Here is a 19,409-nt window from a genome sequence, read left to right on the forward strand (position 1 = left end):
ATGTTCCATAATTAAATTCCATTCAGTAGTAAAAGAAAAGTAAGCAAAGAACTTTGAATAATCAGGCTCTTTGCTATTGAGTAAACATTTCGACCACTAAGTCATCCCTGAACTTGGTTCATTCCTTCGATGATTCAACAAATTCAATATGATCTCCATCAAGACCAACTGATGCAGAATTCTCCTCATCGGGCACGTCAAGCATTGCACCGATTCCCATCTCCATTGTGATCAAGTTGTGAATAAGGCAACATGCAGTTATTGTTCGACATTGGACTTGTATTGGGTAGAATGATTTTCCCCTAAGAATAGCCCACCACCCCTTTAACAACCCAAACACTCACTCGATAACATTCCTTGTTGAAGAATGTTTCATGTTGAAAAATTCTCTTGCAGTTGTCGGTGCGTTTCCTGCTCCATGCCAACCGGAGAGATGGTATCGTTCCCCTCTGTACGGTGCCAAGAATCCTTCAGCGTTGGGTTATCCAGCATCATGTAGGTAATAGTATCCTATACACGTTTCGAAATATCATGCATATGTGTTGTGGCATGTACGCATGTCTAAATAACGTATACGGTTATTATAATACTCTTTGGAACCCTCAATCCATACGGTCGCGAAACTGCATCCCTAAGAACCCTTGAATTGGCTACAGACCCTTCATACCCTGGCAAAACAAAGACGAACTCCCCATTTTGATCACACACCGCAAGAACGTTTGTGGCAATCTCTCCCTTTCTCGTCCTATATCGAGGTCGATCGACGACACTAACATTCACTTTAATGTATGTGTCATCTAGCGCACCTAGACAATTTTATTTCTCTCAAGTGATCAGAATGAATTTGAAAAAAAAAAAAAAAATCTATCTTTGCATGCATATTTATGACATATTCATATAAAAAATTGAGTACTTTTTGTACCTGAAACCACTTCCATCTTCCATCGGTGTATGTATTTATGATCGGTTCTGGTTTTCTTAACAAAACAGTGTGAAGTTGTAAGACTGCCCTAAGAACTGTGTTGAAATATCTCAAAACTGTATCACCAGACCTCGAAAATTTTTTGCGTACCACTCGATTCTTGACATCGTGTGTAAGAATGTGTAGGAATATCACAGCCATCTCTTCGACGTCCATACATCTTGTTGGTTCCAAACAACCAGTCGATCGTAGCATATTACATAGAATCATAAAGGTACGTCTATCCATTCAGGTGCTTTCAAGACATGCCAAGTCACTCTCGTAAATTAAGCGAAAGAAGGTCAACGGCCTAATGTAGTGCCTAGCATATGTCGGTTGTCTCTCCATCCTTCGGTAGTTGTTCAATAACGTGGTTAGTGTTATGAACAACTGTATGCAAAATAATTCTCATGATCGAAAAGAGGTCTTCAACAGTATCCATCTTTATAGGGAAAGGGATACACAAGTTGTTCCTGAAAGGGTAAGGTATTTGGCGGATTATGTTTCATGATTAAGAAAGAATAGCAAACGATGTCAAGCGTCGGTATTGGGCATATTGGGTTATAGTTTAGATTTATGGTGTTATTTCCCAATGTACCTATAATAATCTAAAAATACATGTTTTCAAGGGCTTAGTGGGTTTTTTCCTTGAGGATATTTTAGTTAAGTCCTAGTGGGTTCTCTTTTTTTTTTTCTCTCTCTCTCTTTCTTATTCTTCTTATTTTTTTTCCTAGATTGGTTTATGAACAATTTGTATCAACTTCTAAAAACTTGTCATACTACTAGTTCCTAGGACAACAAATTTTCACCGAAAGATGTGTTAAAACGATATATATAGAAAAAAAAATATATGTATTTTTCCATACTTTCAAAACTTGGTGAACTGATTGTATGAATATTGGTGTGTAATATTTTTTTAATTCTTATGTCACCGATTAGAAACTATATTTTTCAAAAATTAAACATTGGTTATAATATTAATACCATCGTTTCATTACAATTACATAATTAAAAAAAAAATCAATTTTGATTGTGAAACGATAGTAAGACATACTAAAATTAATCCTGAAATTAGCTTGATAATAACATACCAAAATATATAGAATATGTTCTTATTGAAGCTGAAAAAAAAGAATTGAAATGAACGTATTATTAGATAAAAAAAAGTACATAATTGTACTATTTCACCCATAATTCATCAAAAATTTGAGAAGTATTAGACTAAAAAATATAATGTCGCCAACCATTAATAAAAAAATTTGTGAACTAGTATTCCCAGAAAAATGTGACCAAGAATTAACAAATAACATATTTCCATAAAAAAAAAAATAAGTCCTAAAAAAATGGAGATACTTTGAACCTCAAAATAACAAATCTCCTCAAACTAATTAGGAATGATTTTGTGCAATTAGTTTGGACCCTACAAGAAACACAAAATAATGATAGTTAGATTAGAAATAAAGTAAAATAAATTGAACTAAAGAGTAACCAATAAAAAAAATAAATTGAATTAAGGAGTAATAAAAAAATAAATTGAATAAGGAAATATAAAAAGTATTAGTGGGAAGTCATCTATAAATAGAAGAGGGAGAAATAAGTGGTTGTTGGAGAGAGTTGGGTGCATTGTAGAAAGAAGTGGTTGTTGGAGAGAGTTTGATGCATTTATTAAAGAGTGAAATTAATTTAACCTCATTAATTAAAGAGCGAAATTAATTTGAATGTTAGTTGAAAGTAAGTAGCAGCCACGTTGGTAGTAAAGTTAAGTAAATACAAATACTAAAAAACAATGAACCAAATATGACAAATATGGCAGTAGAATGAACCAAGTCAATGAACCAAATATGACTAGAATGAACCAACAAAAATGATAGTAGAATGAATTTGAACATATAAGATAAGATCGGTCCTTGGAAGAATCCAACAAAAACAATGAACCAAATCATCATATCAAATTTTTGTAAAACTAAAAAGTAAGCTATGAATTGGAAAAAAATATTTATGTAATATAACACAAAAACTCTATTAAATTAGCTACCAAATTTGAAATGAAAATCAGATTAGGATGAGCGAGATCATCCTCATGAGCGAGATCCTCATGAGTGAGATCAAGCATTTCTTTAACAAACTTTTTTCTTAACGATGTTCACCTTACCAGCGAGTTTCAGCCCACATTTCTAGCGATATTCCCTTCTAGAGCGAGATCCTCATCATAAAATTAGCGAGATTTTCCTCTAAAGCGAGATCCTTATCACAAAATTAGAGAGATTTCACTTGTCGAGGGTTGAAGTTTCGACTTATATATGTTAAAACTTCAACCTTCGACAACCCTTTATACATATTGTTTCCAAGTTTTTCTTTGTTTGTCGAGTTCTCAACATTCGATTAATGTTCGACCTATGTATGTTGAAACTTCAACCTTCGACAACCCTAATATACATGTTGTTTCCAAGTTTTTCTTTGTTTGTTGAGTTCTCAACGTTCGACCTCTATATTAATTGAATCCTCAACCCTCGACTTCTAGCAAAACAACAATATTTCTCTAATAAGTTTCAAAACAACCTTATTTCCCTAATAAGTTTTGAAAACAACCATATTAATATAAAAGGTCATAGTTTTGAGGGATAAAAAAGGAGAGTTTTGAGTGGGTAAAAAAGGGTTTTAATAACCCATAGGTTTTCTTTATGGACTTAACAAACATGGGTAATAAATACCCACCCAACTCAATAACTCATACCCATTTATCAAACACTTCCTTACTTCTTTGTAAAATATATATATATAACTAGTTTAAAAATATATGTGTTAACCAATTGAGATATGTTTCATTAATTAGAAGTGAAAAGTAGTTGAGTAAATTTTTAAAATTTTATTTTGTATCTTGTGAATTTTCAACGAATTCGAAAATATTTAAATTAATTATCAATTAAATATAAAAATAAATTTTGTGTCTAATGCTTAATCGAATTTCAAACTTTCAATTCTGTTTCCAATAAAATTTTATAAAATTCAAAAATTCAAAAACTAAATTTAGGTTAAATTATAAATTTGGTCTTTACGTTTAGGAGAAAGTTATAATTTTGTACTTATGATTTTAAAAGTTAAAATTAATCCATATAATTTAGTAAAACCTCATAAATAGTTTCTAATGCTATGATTTGATAAATGTTTCGTAAATAATTCCCTTACATTAGGGACTATTTATGAGATTTTATCAAACTAGAAGGATTAAATTTTAATATTTTCTAAAACCATAGAGATCTAATTTATAATTTTGACTAGTAGAATGAAACTAACCAAACCAAAAAGGAAATTAAAGGGTAATAGCAATAAGTAGTATTTTTAGACTAATCATTAAGTGTATAAGAACATTTCTAAAGAATTGCAAATATAACAAAATTTATCGAGAATAAACTCTATCCCGCTGAAACTAAATATTGTTATTTCTACCTATTCTTTTGAAATATGTTATTATTATGCTTACAATTGTTCTAAAGTTGAAAGAACCAATAAAAACGAACAAAATCTTTCAAACCAAGCCAACTATCGACGTTGCTTCGATCCCGACTCACTTGACCCTTTATCACAATTTAAATTTCCTGGTCATAACATGCGACTTAGCTGGCCATTTACTATAACAAGTTCAGCAAGGGAAAACACCAAGGCGAGAAATTACAAATCCACAGATGTTTTCAAGAGATCAAATGACTATTTAAACCCTCTTAATTACATGTGACCGAAGACTATAGTACACTTCAATACGTACAAATACTTGTCAATTGTAATTACAGTATGTTCTAAAGCTGTTTAAACAGCAACTGGTGTAGATGCTGCTGCTGGAGCAACCCTGTTTTCAACTGGGATTTCTACAAATTCCGAAAGAATCGCCCGGAATTCGTCACCTGTTATTGTTTCCTTCTCAAGTAGGACCTCAACAATCTTGTCCATGGCTTCACGGTTGTTCCTAATGTGAGCCAATGCAATTTCATAGGCTTCGTCGGATATTCTCTTGATGGCAGCATCGATGTCCTCGGCAAGTTTTTCGGACATGGAGTTCCTAGCCATCATTCTCATGATAACATCAGCACTCTGAGCTGCAGAGTCCATGAGAGACCATGGACCTATTTCAGACATCCCAAATGTTACAACCATCTGCAAACAAACCAAGCAAAGGCATAGTGTTCATTACACTTTTCAATGGAGCAGACAGTATTAAGAAATGGTTTGAACAAAATAATGAGTAGTTAACATGGTGAATGGGTTTAAACTTGCCTGTTTGGCTAACCCAGTGATTTGTTGCAGGTCACCTGCTGCACCTGTTGTCACCTCTGGCTCACCAAAGATCACTTCCTCAGCTGCCCTGCCACCTAGTCCACCGACGATTCTAGCAAAGAGTTGCTGCTTGGAGATCAAGGTTGGATCATCGGAAGGAATAAACCAGGTAAGACCACGAGCCTGACCACGTGGAACTAAGGTCACCTTTTGAACAGGATCATGTCCAGGAGTCAAAGTACTACATGGAAGATGTGATAAAAGTTTAAGCAACTTCTTTTTAAACCATCTTTCATTGAAGAACGTGAAATAGGTGAAGGGAAAAGAAATTGAGCGGGGGGGCGAAGACAAATGGGGTGGAGTATAGTTCTGCAAGAAATGCGAGCATCAACTGGTTGGGAACTCAGAACAGATTATTAGAGCCACAGTCTTGCTTTAAAAAAACATGTCTATATATTAAGAGTCGTCAAATGGTGAGGATACTGAATTATAATATGAATTATGTTAATTAACATGCAGAGCAGTAAGAATATGTATTCAAAACTTGTTAAACCCTAGTTAAGATATATATATATGGTGTGTGTGTGAGCCCTATCAAACTGGCTGTCCGCTGCAAACCCTTTTAGGGTATCTGGTAATAAAGCTGTTATACCTTATAGAACTCTATTCGGCTGTTTAAAACGTATACGAAAGCTCAAATAAAACTCTGGACAGGTTAGTACGAGTCACAGTTTGAGATATTGATTTTCATCAAAATAGTGTGTAACTTGGAGTCGAGCAGATAAATTAGATGAAAGAGCATACTCAATGATATTGTTACAAATGAAGGATTATGCAATTTATACAACAGATAACGTACCCACAAATGGCGTGCCCAACTTCATGATATGCCACAAGGCTTTTGCTCTTCCCATCAGTCATTACTGTTCCTTCCATACCAGCCACAATCCGATCAATCGAGTCGTCAATCTCTTTAGATGAAATAGCAGTCTTACCACGCCGTCCAGCCAATATGGCAGCCTCATTCAAGAGGTTTGCAAGATCAGCCCCACTAAAACCAGGTGTTCTCATGGCTATAACATCGAGAGAAACATCATTATCAAACTTCTTGTTATTAGCATGAACCTTTAAAATTTCTGTCCTCCCCTTCACGTCAGGGACATCAACAGTGACCTGCATGCATTAGAGTACAATACTCAGAACTCAGAAGTCTTTTCTTCTGCTAGGCACCAACTCAAACACAGATCTTTAATAATAGAAAATTGCCTGTCAATAATGAAATAATTCTCACCTGTCTATCGAAACGTCCAGGCCTCAACAAAGCAGAGTCAAGAATGTCTGCCCTGTTTGTGGCAGCAATTACAATAATCCCAGTGTTTCCCTCAAACCCATCCATTTCAGTTAGTAGCTGGTTAAGTGTTTGTTCTCGTTCGTCATTCCCACCACCAATTCCAGTGCCTCTTTGACGTCCAACAGCATCAATTTCATCAACAAACACAATGCAAGGTGCATTTTCCTTGGCCTTCTTGAAGAGATCACGAACTCGAGAAGCACCAATACCAACAAACATCTCAACAAACTCAGAACCCGAAATGGAGAAAAACGGGACACCTGCTTCACCAGCAATAGCCTTGGCTAGCAATGTCTTCCCAGTTCCTGGAGGACCAACAAGAAGAACACCTTTAGGAATGCGAGCTCCAACAGCAGTGAACCTCTCGGGCTTCTTAAGAAACTCGACCACCTCCATGAAATCCTGCTTGGCTTCATCTACTCCAGCAACGTCATCAAAAGTCACACCAGTGTTTGGTTCCATTTGGAACTTTGCCTTAGATTGACCAAATGCAAGAGGGAACCCAGGGCCTCCAGGACCACCCATCCCTCCAGATGAACGCCTCGATAGTAGAAATAGCCCTCCAATCAAAATTAGTGGGAAGGCTAGATTCCCAATTAAGTTGAATAACAAAGAGCCAGAATCCTCTTGAGCATTATGTGCAGCAAAGTCAATGTTTTTCTCCCTAAACTTCTGAAGAAGCTCCTGGCTAAGTCCTGGAAGCTGTACACGAACACGCTGCACCCGATTGCCCAATTCAGGGGAAACGGCCTCAACAATTGCTATAGTTCCATTTTCAAATAGATCAACTTTCTTCACTCTATCCTTGTCCAGATACTCCAAAAACCTAGAATAAGACATCCTAGATGAAGATACCCCTTGTTCATCAGCATTGGCCCTCCCACTTCCTAACAAAGCGGATGTACCAACTCCAACATTTCCAAGCAATAACTTTAGGAAGTCTCTTCTTCCTTCATTCTCCCTTGGTTCAAGAGATGCCTTTACCACACCGGCTTTAGCCCTTTTACCCAATGACTGGAGGCTTGTTGAAGGGACTAATCGCCTGCTATGCAAAAACTTGCGTAGATTTGATTTGGAACAGTGGGTGGACATACCGTTTCCCACAAGACATGCAGATGCAGAAGAGGCAGCCATATCTGAAGATACGGAAAAGACAGCAACATATTATAAAACCAAAACAAAGATGTTTGATTAAAACTTCACATACTCTAGCTCATGGCTATTTCCCCACACCGAGCCATTCACAAACCGAACAATAAATGAATTAATCAATAAAATCGCATCTCCAGGGCTAATTATCAAAGATCATGAAAGACAATGATGCAAATATGATATAAACTAGAAGCAGCTAGAATAGAGACTGCATCTTCAAGCAATTATTTCTACAAGCTAGAACAGCTCATTAGCTGTAAAATCAAGGGACTAACATAGAACCCAACTCTTCAACCACGGTACAGATACATAGCAACCATAACTTCCAGTTAGAATCTCAAACACTCCTAGTAGATAGCATTTCGATCAATACAGTCATTTCAATATGAATGCCAGAAAATTGAGTCGGAAAATTACTTCAGCAACTGTTAATCACCAACTAGGCATCGGAAGAAATTACGAAAACTTTCGGCTCAAGAGAGAACATGGGAAAACCATTAAAGGACCAAATTGAAGAAGAGAAGCATACCTTACTACCTTTCACAGAGCAGGATTGTGGGGAAAATGGATAGTAGTAGCCAATTAGTATGAGGGATTCAATGAAATGGCGGGCTCTGAGATTGAATGGCGGAGGGCAGAGAGGATTCAACGACGGAAGATGAGGCCGGAGTTCTTAAAGAGAACGGATGTGGTTTGGGAAATGAATACGTGCACTTCTCTTTGTGGTTGCTTTGTCGCCGTTCACTTGCCGATATTTTTTTGGTTTTGGGTTTTTTTTTTTTTCCACTTCCCAATTGCAAATTAAAAAATATGACTTAGGAGTGCAACAAAAAAACCAAAAAACAAACGGATCCACTTATTTGGTTTTACTTTTTAGAATAAAATTAGACATCTTTGATTTGTATAGAAAAAAAGCCAAAATAAATATTAGTTTGGATCAATTTTTTTTATTAAAAAATAAATCAAAATCAAATTGAACCAATGGTACATTTATATCCTTATGAAGGAACTCTGAATAGAGATCCAATGAGCGGAAGCAGATCGTTCCAAGTTCCATTGAGAAATAACACAAAACATTATAGTCTACAAGAACAGATTATGCATAAATAATAAATTATAGCATGCTTCATTAAATGAACAGACAATGGATAGAGTATGCAAACCTTTAAAGAACTTTTCTTCAAGTATCCCTCGATCGTTCAGCAACACTTTCAACAGCACGAACTCGAACGCAACGATCAGAACTCGATCTCAACAAACGACTGGATGAACCTCGATCAAAATCGAGTTCAACTCGATCCTCGACCCTCGAACGAAAATAAAACACCACCACAAGAGTTATCTTGGTATTCTCAGTGTGAAAATCCAAGAGTTGTGGGCTCTATGTGATTTTGGAAAGAGGAATGAAGGAGATAGACGATCGAGTAAGTGGGAGATGGATGAAGTCTATCGTATAGACTAGATACTCGATCGTCTAGTAAGAAGAAGTCTATCGTATAGACTTGCTACTCGATCGTGTAATACCGAGTAACTATCGTATAGTAAACTCGATACTTAATCGTTTAGGTTGTGAGACACTATCGTTTAGTAAATCGCTTTTACTCGATAGGTAATTCTTTTGTCAAACGACACAAAAAATGAATAATCCTCTAAATTTGGAAAACCATTTTCCTTTTATCTCACAGTTACCATAACCATGTATAACCTCTCACTCAAGTTGGTTATTAAAGAAAAAGATTAAATAATTATCATATAATTAATATATTATAAATAAATATGATAACCAACTTATCATATTATATTTATAACCTATAGTTTTAATATTTCGTCATATGAAACATATAAACCATAGTTCTTTTTCTTTTGTATGGTATTTAATATAAATCATATTTATATTAATTTCTCCAATTAATAATGTATCAAATACATCATATCAATTATATCACATATAATTGAATCAATTTAATTATATCATATATACTCAAATTTCCTCTTGTTAATTTGAACACTTCAAGTTAACCCAAAATCTGATTCTCAACTTGAACCCATTGAGCTACCAAGGGGATCTTATGGACCTGTAGCTTGAAGCTCCAATGGTACGTAAATAATTGACTAAACTCTTTAATCACGAGATCCACCATCCGCTAACTGTTGGTCACTCCACTAAAGACCGACAGTTGCATTCTTCGCACTATAGATATATTTCTGTGTCCATTGAATATAACCAATCAACAATGGATGACCCTTCACAAATTGCTCATAAGTACAGCTGAGTCAATTTACCGTTTTGCCCCTGTAGTTATATGTAACTCCTTAAGTACCACTGATTCCTTTAATGAACAATAAATCATAGTCCTACTATGACAAAGTCCTTTCTTCCCAAGAGAGGGTGTGGCCACTATGTTCAAGACCCGGAATTAGCTCTTAAGGGAGCAATTTATCTACTTACCCCCTGCTTTGGGGAATGGAATGAGTGAATTCTGTCTTGTGTAGCTAAGTTCCCAACTCCCTAATCAGACGAATCCCCAAAATGGTAGGCTTGTTGAGTTGGCAATCTGGCCATTCTCACCCATACAAATCAAAGGACTACCCTCATGAGCAGGAGTTCCCAACTCACTCAGGATTGAGGTCATGTCACCAATGGTCATCCTAGTGAAATGTAAGTCTCAATTATCAACGGTGTTATATAAAGAGACTAATCATCTCCTGGTCTGTTCTTATATAAACTCTTTGTATAGGATACCCCCGCTCGCATGTCTTCACATGAATAGTTAGGATCAGACAATTTGTAGCACTTTACAATACTTATAACATCTACAAAGTGGACCATATCCGTAGTGTCACCAGGATAAGGTATCCCTTATTTATCCTTATATTACATACCATTTAGGTTATTACATAAGGCATGATCCACTTGTATGTCTCCACATATATGCTTAAGTTACATAAAATAACTTTGAATCTTAGTTTATTGGATTGACTAAATGCTTATAAAATAACACTTATTTTATTAATAACAATATGTTTACATGGTATTTACAAACTATGAGATTACCATGAGAATTGGGACACCAATCCCAACACCTTAAAAATCAATTTTAATATTAGATATTTTTTAGTATTTTAATTATTATGGTACATATATATTTGTTGTTTAGAAAAAAAATACCAATCATTATGAAACATGTATATTTTTTCATTTAGAAAAGTGTCAAGATAAAACAAAAATGTCCAAATTGTGGAATTAAAAATAAAAATTTGGAAGAAGAAAAATAAAATATAAAAATCGAGAACCAAACTGATAATAATCAAACCAAATAAAAACTAATCAATTGGTGTTGCTATTTATTGGATATTGATTTAGATTCTTTCTTGGGTTGTTTTTAAATATAGAAAAATAAATCAAGATATTTACAAAATATAGCAAAATTTTTAAATTATCAATGGTTGATGCTGATAGACTTCTATCAGTATCTATCAGAGATATTGATAGACACTAATAGAAGTCTATTAGTGTCTATCATTGATAGTTCTAAAATTTTGTTATGTCTTGTAAATATTTTCAACAGTTTTACCATTTGAAATAATTTCCCTTCTTTCTTTATAAAATCGATTGGATTGGTTCCAAAATCGACAAAACTGAACTAACTATCATACTAGACTCACATATTTGTACAACTTTTCTTTAGTCTAATTTTTCAACTATTTAGTTTTGAAAATAAGTCATTTTGGAAAAAAAAATCGAAGTCTTTAACAATCACTCGAAATAATTTTTCACTATCAAAGTGTATTTTAAACAATTTTTATTAAAATAGTTTAAATAAAATTGACTTTTTTTAAGAAAAAACTATTTTTTAGTCAATCCAAACATGCATTAAATGTCTAATCACAAATTGATACAAGACAAACTTCTATTTTCTAAAAGAAATATATTTTTTATATATGTACTTTTTTTCCCCTTTATAAGGATGCATGGAGATAGGTTGCATGTGTTAGGGTTGACATTCAACAAACGGAAGCAGTTAGGATCTTTAGCACTCTAACTACATTAATTTTAGAGATTAAGCATGCATGTTTATAAAAACAGAAAATAGGGTTTATAGAGAACAACCTTTGAAGAACTCTTCAATTGCTCCAATCTCTAGCTGATTTCTCCTCTACAATAGGTTGTAGACTACCATAAGAGTCTTCCCTACTATTTTTAGTCTTAGATTGAATTGTAGGATCCAACATAAGAAGAAATTTAAGGGAATTTGGAGAGAACTTCAAGTTTTTGGTGTCTAAGCTTGAGAGAACTATTTCTCTGAAGGAAATCGAACATGAAGATTTCCATGAGCAGTGGAATGATCATTCCAAATTTCATTCGAAATTGAACACTAACAATTATAGTCCATAAATGGAAACAAACTGGTCATGCAACACACGAAATTACAACATGTTTTTATAAGAGGTCAAGGGAAAGATTACACATACCTTTGAAGACTCATCTTCAAACTCCCTTGATCACGAACGCTCGTTCAATCTCCAAGACTGCAACACATGAACGCTTGAACACTACAACTGCAACATAGTACGATCAATCAGTAACCACCACACAAACACCGTGAACTCAACGAACAGCCTCGAGAACCTCGACCTCAGTCGAGTTGGGCACGACACCACCACAATGGCTACCTTGGTATTCTTGGTGTGAGAACCCAGAAGTGTGGGCTCTGTGTGGACTTGGTTAGAGGAACGAGACTGAAGGAATAACAATCATGTAAACGATTGAGCAAGTAGGAGATGACAAAAGTCTATCATATAGACGATGCCTAATCGTTTAACAAATGTTCCATGATTGTTTAGCAAATGCTCCGCAATCATTTAGTTAATGCCCAGCTGAGTGAACTATTGTGTAGTATCACTCCACGATCGTTTAGTCTCTCTTCAGCTATCGTTTAGTGAATCCTGTTCACTTGACAGCCTTTCCGTGAGTTTTCTTTCCAAGAATAGAAACTCTTTATCAAATCTCAATTATTCTAGGAAAATATTTTTCCTTTTATCTCATGGTTACCATGAAACCACCAATAACCTCCCACTGGATTAATTATTAGAGAAAAAGATATAATTATCCAATAATTAATATTATTATAAATATATATGATAACCAACTTACCATATTATATTTATAAACCTATAGTTTTAATATTTCATCTCAGGAAACATATAAACCATAATTCTTTTTCTATTTCATGTTACTTAATGTAAATCTCGTTTACATTAATCCTCCACTCGAGTATCTCATACATTACACCGATCATATCATATATAATCGAATTTCCTCTTGTCAATTTGAACATTTCAAATCAACGCCAAGAACTGATTCTCAACTTGAATCCATTGAGCTAGCAAGGGGACTTTATCAACCTGTAGCTCGAAGCTCCAACGGTACGTGAATAACTGACTAAAATCTTTAGTCACAGAATCCACCATCCCTTAAATGCCAGACACTCCACTAAAGATCGAAAGTTGAACTCTCCTTACTATAGATATATTATGTGTCCATATCAACCAATCAACAGCGCGATAACCCTTCACAGATCGCTTATAAGTACAGCTGGGCCAATAACCGTTATCCCCCGTAGTTACATCTAACTCCTTAAGTACCACTGATCCTCTAATGAATATAAGTCATAGTTCTATTATGGCTGAGTCCTCTCTTTCAAAGAAAAGTTGTGGCCACTATGTTCAAGACCCAGAATCAGCCCTTAAAGGAGCAATCTATCTACTTACCCCTACTTCAGGGAATAAGTGAATTCCATCTTGTGTAACTGAGTTTTCAGCTCCCAAATCAGACAAATCCCCAAAAAGGTAGACATGTTGAGTTGGCAATCTAGCCACTCTCACCCATACTAATCAAAGAACCGCCCTCAAAGGTAAGAGTTCCCAAAACACTCAGGATTGAGGTCATGTCACCTATGGACGTTTAGGTGAGATGTAAGTCTCAAGTATCAATAGCGTTACATACAAAGACTAGTCATCTCGTGATCCGGTCTTATACAAACTCTTTGTATAGGACACCCTCGTTCGCATGTCTCCATGTGAATGGTCAGGATCGACCATCTGTAGTAGTTCACAACACTTACAAACCTCTACAAAGCGGGTCATATCTGTAGTGTCACCAGGATCAGGTATCCCTCCTTAATCATTATACTTCAGACCTATTTCGGTTATTACTTAAGGCATGATCCACTTGTATATCTCATATACATGCTTAAGTTTACATAATAACCATGGAACTTTGTTTATTGGATATGAGTAAATGCCAAATAAAATAACTCCTATTTTATTCATAACAATGTGTATAGATTACAAACTATGAGACTCCGAAAGAATTAGGACACCAATCCCAACATTCTCATCAAGATTGCAGAATTGCATTAGCCTTTTCAGCAAATTAATTCTTCATTTTCATAGAAGAACAATGTGCAATCAGATTGCACAACAAAGTGACACCAAACCATCAAAGATTCAGTGGAATTGTAGGTGCAGGAAGTGAGAAAAACCCACTTCGTCTAATTTTCATTTTTAAATTTTTTTTAATAAAATTCTTATTAAATTTTGAAATTTCAAAATTCAAAAAATGAAAAAAAAACAATTTTATAAAATATTAATTCAATAATTAATATTTAAATAAAATTAATTCTAATAATTAATTTTAAATAAAATAATTTTATATAATTAATTAAATAATTTAATTAATTTAATATTAAATATTAAATTAATATGTAACACCTATTTCATAACATAAATCTCTATTTATGTAATTAATATTTAAATCATATTTAAATATTTTTCAATTATTTAATTTCGTTTAATTCTATAATTAAACGTTTAATTATATCAAGTTTAATAATTCCCGTAATTCAAATTTGATCGTTTCAAATTCTCTCATCACACTATTCTAAGGTTTAATCCATTTGTGAGCTAGTAAGGGGACTTAATGGACCTACAGATCACGAGCTCCAACGATTCAAGATTAATTGGCTAAACTTTTTTAACCGAATTTAATCAACATCCGTTAACTACCAAATCACTCCACTAAAGCCCAGTAGCTACACTCTTCTTATAGATTTAACCATGTTCAGTAAGTCGGTCCTTCATAGATTGTTCGTATTTACAGTTGGGTCAAAATTACCGTTTTACCCCTATAATACATCTTGTTCCTTAAGTCTCCACTAATCCACTAATGAACAATTGATTTATGGTCCTACCAATAAACCGAGTCTCTCTCAATCGTAGAGAAGGCACGACCCCTTGTTAAAAACTAGGAGTCAGTGCTCAAGGGAATAACCTATCTAATATCTCTAAAGCGGGTAGGAATTGAAGGAACTCTTATACAAGAGTACCTCTGAACATAAACAGATCTTTCCAAAAGCATTGTGACAAAATTACCACATTTACATTCAAAACTACGGATATGCATCAAACTACTAAATTACCGACATGCTTAGAGATAAATAAACAAGAGAACGAGTAAACTTACCAGTTGAAGACTCTCTTCACTTGAAATCTCGCTCTCTTCACGAACGGACTCCTCGTGCTCTCACTAGAACAACAAACTTTCATTCAGCAACACCCAATCGTCTACCACAAACGAACTCCACACGAATAGACGAAGAAGATAGGGACGACACCACCATTTGGATCCCTCAGTATTCTCGGAGTGAGAATCCAAAGAGTGGGCTCTGTTTGGATTTGGTAGAGGAGAAGAGGAAAATAGATCGTATACAACGATCAAGCAAGTGGGAGAAGGCAACGTCTATCGTATAGACAAGATGCTTGATCATTTAGGCGAAGTACATGATCATGTAGGAAAAGTAAACGATCATCTATACAATCGTTTAGTAAAAGCTCGGCGCTGATCGTTTAGGAAAAGGTAAGCGATCGTCTAGTAGGAAGCGTGTGCGTGTAAGCGATCATTTAGTAAACACAAGCTATCGTATAAGCTCTGACTTACTAAGCGATAGAAAGCCAAACACACCGTGAGCAATTAACCATTTTCTTATGCCAAATGAAAAAAAAAATTCATTTTATTCTTCAGTTACGAAAACCGAATGGAACTTACCACTAATGTACAATTGCGGAGAAAACAATGACCAATTATCCCATAACTGTCCAATTAATAAATAATAAATATAATCATATTATGTTTATTAACCTATAGTTTAAGATCATATATCAACCATAGTGTTTTATCCTCCACTATATATAAATCACATTTATATCTAATTTCCTCCAATTAATGTATCTCATACATAAAGTCAATCATATCATATATAATTAACTAGTTTGATCATATCATATATAATTGAGCTCCCTCTTGTCAATTTAAACATTTCAAACTGATCCAAAAACTGATTCCCAACTTGAATCCAAGCTACCAAAGGGGCCTTATAGACCTATGGCTCGTAGCTTCAATGATACGTGAATAGTTAACTAAACTCTTTAGCCACGAGATCCACCATTCGTTAACTACTAGGCATTCCACTAAAGACCAACAACTGAACTCGCCTTACCACAGATATATTTTTGTGTCCATCGAATATAATCAATCATCAGTAAGATAACCTTTCATAAATGTTCGTAAGTACAGTTGGGCCAATTTATCGTTTTGCCCCTGTAGTTACATCTCACTCCTTAAGTACCATTGATCCCTCTCATGAACAATACAACATAGTCCTACTATGTGTGAACACTTCTCGGGACATGAGAAGGTGTATGGAGCCATATCATTCAAGCCCCAGGATCAGCCCTTAAGGAGCAATCTATCTACTTACCCTTGCATTAGGGAAGGAGTGAATTTCATCTTGTGTAACTAAGTTCTCAGCTCCCATATAAAAAGAATCCCCAAAGTGGTAGGTTTGAGTCGGCGACCTAGCCACTCATACCCATGCAAATCAAAGGACAGCCCTCAAAGGCAAGAGTTCCCAGCTTACTCAGGATTGAGGTCATGTTGCCTATGGTCATCTTAGTGAAGTGAAGTCTCTATCATGAACGACGTTATATAACGAGACGTTAACACTTCGTGGTCAGGTCTTATACAAACTCTTTGTATAGGACGTCCTCACTCACATGTCCCCACATGAATGATCAGGATCAAACCATTTGTAGCAAGTCACAACACTTGTAACTATTCCACAAAACGGGCTGCATTCGTAGCGTTACCAGGATAAGGTTTCCCTCTTATATCTATATACTACAAACTATTTTGGTTATCACTTAAGACATGATCCACTTGTATGTCACCACATACATGCTTAAGTTATATAATGACAACCAGGGATTTTAGTTTATTGGTTTGTGGTAAAGCAAATAAAACATCCAATGTGCAAAGTCAAGTAGTGAAGAAAATATCATATATTATACATCACAAGCGTTCGTATAAAATGTGTTTACAAACTACAGGACACGAGACTTTAGAGCATCATCCCCAACAGGAAGAATTTCATCTTTTAGAACTATGTACTCAACTATCTGTCCAATCTTACCCCTAAAATGGGAGGCTTTTTTAGCGGTAATGTTGAGCCGCTCTCACCCATGCAGATTAAAGAATAATCTTAAATATAGTAGTAAGCTCAAGATTGAGATCGAGTTATCTTAGGTCATCGAGTTGAAATAGGAAGTTTTAATAGTAAACGGTGTTATAAAGAAAAATGACTACTTCGTGGTCCAGTCTTATGCAAATGATGTCCCCACTCGAATGTCTCCACGTGAACGATTTCGGGGTCACGTCATTTGTATCAAATACGCGGGTCGTATCCATAGTGTCCCTAAGATAAGGTACCCAACCCTATCCTTATACTTATAGATCGTTTTAGCTATATACTCAAACTCGTTCCTCTTTTATGTCTCCACATAGAGTTCAAGTATTCATACTATAGCTAGGGGTTCATTAGTTTATTAGATTTAAGCTCTTATAAGTGTAATTCACATATCAATAACAACTTTATTGCAAATAGAATATGTTCAAAGATTACAAAACTGCAAGTTGTAGGACATATTGTTGGGATTTGTGTCCTAATTCTCCCGTAGCCTCGTTGTTTGTAATGATACATATTGTTTTATTAATAAAATAATTATTATTTCATTCTGGCATTTACTCATATCCAATAAAAAAAGCTCCATGATTATCTTATGTAAACTTAAGCATGTATATGTGATATACAAGTGGATCATGCCTTAAGTGATAACTTAAATAGGTCTGTAGTATAAGGATTAAGATGGGATACTTCATCCTGGTGACACTACGGATATGACCCGCTTTATAGAGGTTTGCAAGTGTTGTAAACTACTACAGATGGTGGATTTTAACCGTTCATGTAGAGACATGCAAGCGGGGTTGTCCTATACAAAGATTTGTATAAGATCGGGCCACGAGATGACTAGACTCTGTATATAACGCCATTGATACTAGAGACTTATATATCACCTAAACGACCATAGGTGACACGACCTTAATCCTAAGTGTTTTTGGAACTTCTATCTTTGAGGGCAGTCATTTGATTAGTATGGGTGAGAGTGGCCAGATTGCCAACTCAACATGCCTATCTTTTCGGGGACTTGTCTGATTTGGGAGCTGGGAACTTAATACAAAAGATGGAATTTACTCATTCCCCAAAGCAAGAGTAAGTAGAGAGATTGCTCCCTTAAGGGCTAATTCCAGGGCTTGAACATAGTGGCCACAACTTCTCTTTAGAATAGAAGACTCAGTCATAGTAGAACTATGACTTATGTTCATTAGAGGGATCAGTGGTACTTAAGGAGTTAGATGTAACTACAGAGGCATAACGATTATTGGCTGAGTTGTACATACGAGCGATCTGTGAAGGGTTGTCGCACTATTGATTGGTTAAGATGGACACATAATATATATGTGGTGAGGAGAGTTCAGTTGTCGGTCTTTAGTTAAGTGTCTGGCAGTTAACAGATAGTGGATCCCGTGACTAAAAAGTTTAGTTAGTTATTCACGTACCGTTGGAGCTTCGAGCTACAGGTCCATAAGGTACCCTTGGTAGCTCAATGGATTCAGTTGAGGATTAGTTTTTGGTGTTCATTTGAAATGTTCAAATTGACAAGAGGTATTTCGATTGTATATGATATGATTGGTATGGTGTATGAGATATATCTAGTGGAGTATTAATGTAAATGAAATTTACATTAAGTACCATGGAATAGAAAAAGAGTTATGGTTTATATGTTTCGTGAGATGAAATATTAAAACTATAGGTTATAAATATAGTATGGTAAGTTAGTTATCATTTATATTTATAATAATATTAATTATTGGATAATTAACTCTTTTTCTCTAATAACCAATTGAGTGGGAGGTTATTGGTGATTTCATGGTAACCGTGAGATAAAAAGAAAATTATTTTCCTAATAAAAAGAAAATTGTTTTTCTAATATTAGTGAAATCTCATGGTAACCGTGAGATTTCATGGTAACCGTTGCTTATGGAAATCCTCGTGTTCGATTTTCATCAATTGGTATCAGAGCTAAGTTGACACCGTGTTCATATACGTGTTCGATTTCCTTCAACACGTCTTATGGTCTCTATCATTGGTTCCCACTGTGAGATCATTATGTACTCCCTCGTGGCGCCCTGGGAGCGTCCCCCTTCAAATGGGTTTTGTG

At 35.1% G+C, this 19,409-nt stretch overlaps 1 protein-coding gene across 2 annotated transcripts; it reads right to left on the reverse strand.

The window, feature by feature from the left end:
• Positions 1 to 4,553: 4,553 nt before the first annotated feature.
• Positions 4,554 to 8,523, reverse strand: LOC120077827 (ATP-dependent zinc metalloprotease FTSH 2, chloroplastic). 2 transcript variants are annotated; one of them, XM_039031889.1, is made up of 5 exons: positions 8,271 to 8,523; positions 6,522 to 7,717; positions 6,090 to 6,403; positions 5,231 to 5,471; positions 4,554 to 5,110 (listed from the first exon to the last, which is right to left on the reverse strand). In XM_039031889.1, exons 2-5 carry the CDS (start codon positions 7,713 to 7,715, stop codon positions 4,766 to 4,768), a joined length of 2,094 nt encoding a protein of 697 aa, XP_038887817.1. In that variant the 5' UTR covers positions 7,716 to 7,717; positions 8,271 to 8,523; the 3' UTR covers positions 4,554 to 4,765. The 2 variants fall into 2 exon arrangements, with proteins under 2 accessions (XP_038887817.1, XP_038887816.1); XM_039031888.1 differs by having other exon boundaries at positions 8,263 to 8,523.
• Positions 8,524 to 19,409: the final 10,886 nt, after the last annotated feature.

The sequence above is a fragment of the Benincasa hispida genome, chromosome 5, assembly GCF_009727055.1.
Source record: "Benincasa hispida cultivar B227 chromosome 5, ASM972705v1, whole genome shotgun sequence".
Taxonomy (NCBI): domain Eukaryota; kingdom Viridiplantae; phylum Streptophyta; class Magnoliopsida; order Cucurbitales; family Cucurbitaceae; genus Benincasa; species Benincasa hispida.

Bases quoted from the DNA above. Each gene is read 5' to 3' on its own strand.
- LOC120077827 (XM_039031889.1), bottom strand. From the start codon at position 7,715: ATGGCTGCCTCTTCTGCATCTGCATGTCTTGTGGGAAACGGTATGTCC. The intron at 6,404-6,521 runs GTGAGAATTATT...TAATGCATGCAG, and splicing joins CTGGACGTTTCGATAGACAG to GTCACTGTTGATGTCCCTGA. The intron at 5,111-5,230 runs GCAAGTTTAAAC...GTTTGTTTGCAG, and splicing joins TCACTGGGTTAGCCAAACAG to ATGGTTGTAACATTTGGGAT.